The 1,906-nt window shown below is 32.1% G+C and overlaps 1 protein-coding gene across 1 annotated transcript in view; it reads left to right on the top strand.

Moving 5' to 3' along the window:
* OXSR1 (oxidative stress responsive 1) overlaps nt 1-1,906 on the top strand; it is a 143,556-nt gene that overhangs the window by 93,712 nt on the left and 47,938 nt on the right. Inside the window, exon 7 of the mRNA XM_023514051.1 lies at nt 698-799. Within this exon, the coding sequence (XP_023369819.1) occupies nt 698-799 (102 nt within the window). The remainder of the gene's footprint in view (nt 1-697; nt 800-1,906) is intronic.

The following is a 1,906-nucleotide window of genomic DNA, read 5'->3' on the forward strand; positions in this document are numbered from 1 at the left end:
CAGGCGCCGAGCCGATCCTGGCCAATTTGAGGTCTTATAGTACGTGTTCCCAAAACCTATTTCTCTTCCTATATTGCTCAAGGTAGAAAGATGAAATTTACATCCCTATAATGTGGTGATGATAGTGTAAAAGGAGAGAAATTCACAACATACCCTAACACATTTAAAAATATTCACACTCTTTGTAACTTTTTTTATGTAGAAATTAAGGTGATAAAAATAATACTGTAATGTAGATCCTTTGGAAAACAAAAACTTACCCTCAATGTGAAACATTTTGTTCTAGTTCTTTCTAGTCTCTTTAAATAGACTGTATACCTGTTTATAAAAGTACTAAAACTCATGATCAATTTTATATTTTTTTCTTTCATGTTTTATTACAGTTTTTTAATATTTTCATGTAGAATTCATGAACACTGCTTTTAATTGACTACGTAGTTTAAATGAATATACCATACTTAACAATTTCCCTATTGCTGGTAAACATTCAGGTTGCCTCCTTTTTTTCTATTACCAAATATATTTAGCTTTTGCCTACTTTATTTTATTGGCTTAAAGCTTATGAACACTTTCATTATTCTTAATATGTATTAGAAACTGATTTTTTTTCTTTTTTTAAAAATTAAATCTAGAAACTGATTTTTAAAAGTCTTTTTAAACTGGTAAATATAATCATGCACATCTCTGTTCTTTGCAGGTTCGAGGTTATGATTTTAAAGCTGATATCTGGAGTTTTGGAATTACAGCCATTGAACTGGCTACAGGGGCAGCTCCTTATCATAAGTATCCACCAATGAAGGTGAGGCTCACATTTCAAATACCCCAGCTCAAGTCCCTGTTCTTTCTCAGAGCCTTTCTTTATTTGCCATTCTTTCCATTTTATTTTAACTGTGACAAAATATACATAACATAAAATCTACCATGTTAACCATTTTTAAGTATATAGTTCAGTGGTATTAAGTACATTCATAATGTTGTGCATCTGTCACCACCATATATATTTAAGTTCTTTTTAATCTGGTAAAACTGAAACTTTGTACTCATTAAACAATAAATATTGATCACCCCTCTCCTTAGCCCCTATGTGATCACTATCCTACTTTCTGTCTGTATGATTTTGACTGCTCTGAGCATCTCAGATAAGTGGATTCATATAGTGTGTATCTTTGTATGACTGGCTTATTTCATATAGCACGATGCCCCCAAGGTTTGTCCATGTTATAGTGTATTGCAGAATTTCCTTCCTGTTTAATGCTGAATAATATTCTGTTGTGTGGGTATACCAGATTTTGTTTATCTGTTCATACATTGATGGAAACTTGGACTGCGTCAGTGTTGTACCTGTTGTGAATGATGCTGCTATGAACTATCGGTGTACAGATATCTCTTTGTAATTCTGCTTTCAGTTCTTTTGGGTATATACACAGAAGTGGAATTGCTGGATCATATGATAATTATATTTGTCACTTTTTAAGGAGCAGTTAATACTGATTTCCACAGTAGCTCTATCATTTCACATTCCCCTCTAACAATACACAAGGGTTCCAATTTCTCTTGACAACACTTATTTTTTCACTTGGTGTAAGGTGGTATCTCATTATAGTTTTGATCTGCATTTCTGTAATGATTAATGATGTTGATCAGCTTTTCATGTGCTTATTAGCCATTTGTATATCTGCTTTGGAGAAATGTTTACTCAAATCTTTTGCCCATTTTTGAATCAGGTTGTATTTTAAATAGTTGTGTTTTAGGAGTTCTCTATATATTCCAGATTTTTATCCCTTATGAAATATATGATTGTAAATATTTCTGTTCTGTGAGTTGCCTTTTTACTCTGTTGATACATAAAATTTTTAAATTTTTGTATAGTCTCTCTGGAGTTATGGGGGTGGCTGAATATATGCAA

This window comes from Otolemur garnettii, unplaced genomic scaffold (assembly GCF_000181295.1).
Source record: "Otolemur garnettii isolate 467f Iridium unplaced genomic scaffold, OtoGar3 scaffold00002, whole genome shotgun sequence".
Classification (NCBI taxonomy): domain Eukaryota; kingdom Metazoa; phylum Chordata; class Mammalia; order Primates; family Galagidae; genus Otolemur; species Otolemur garnettii.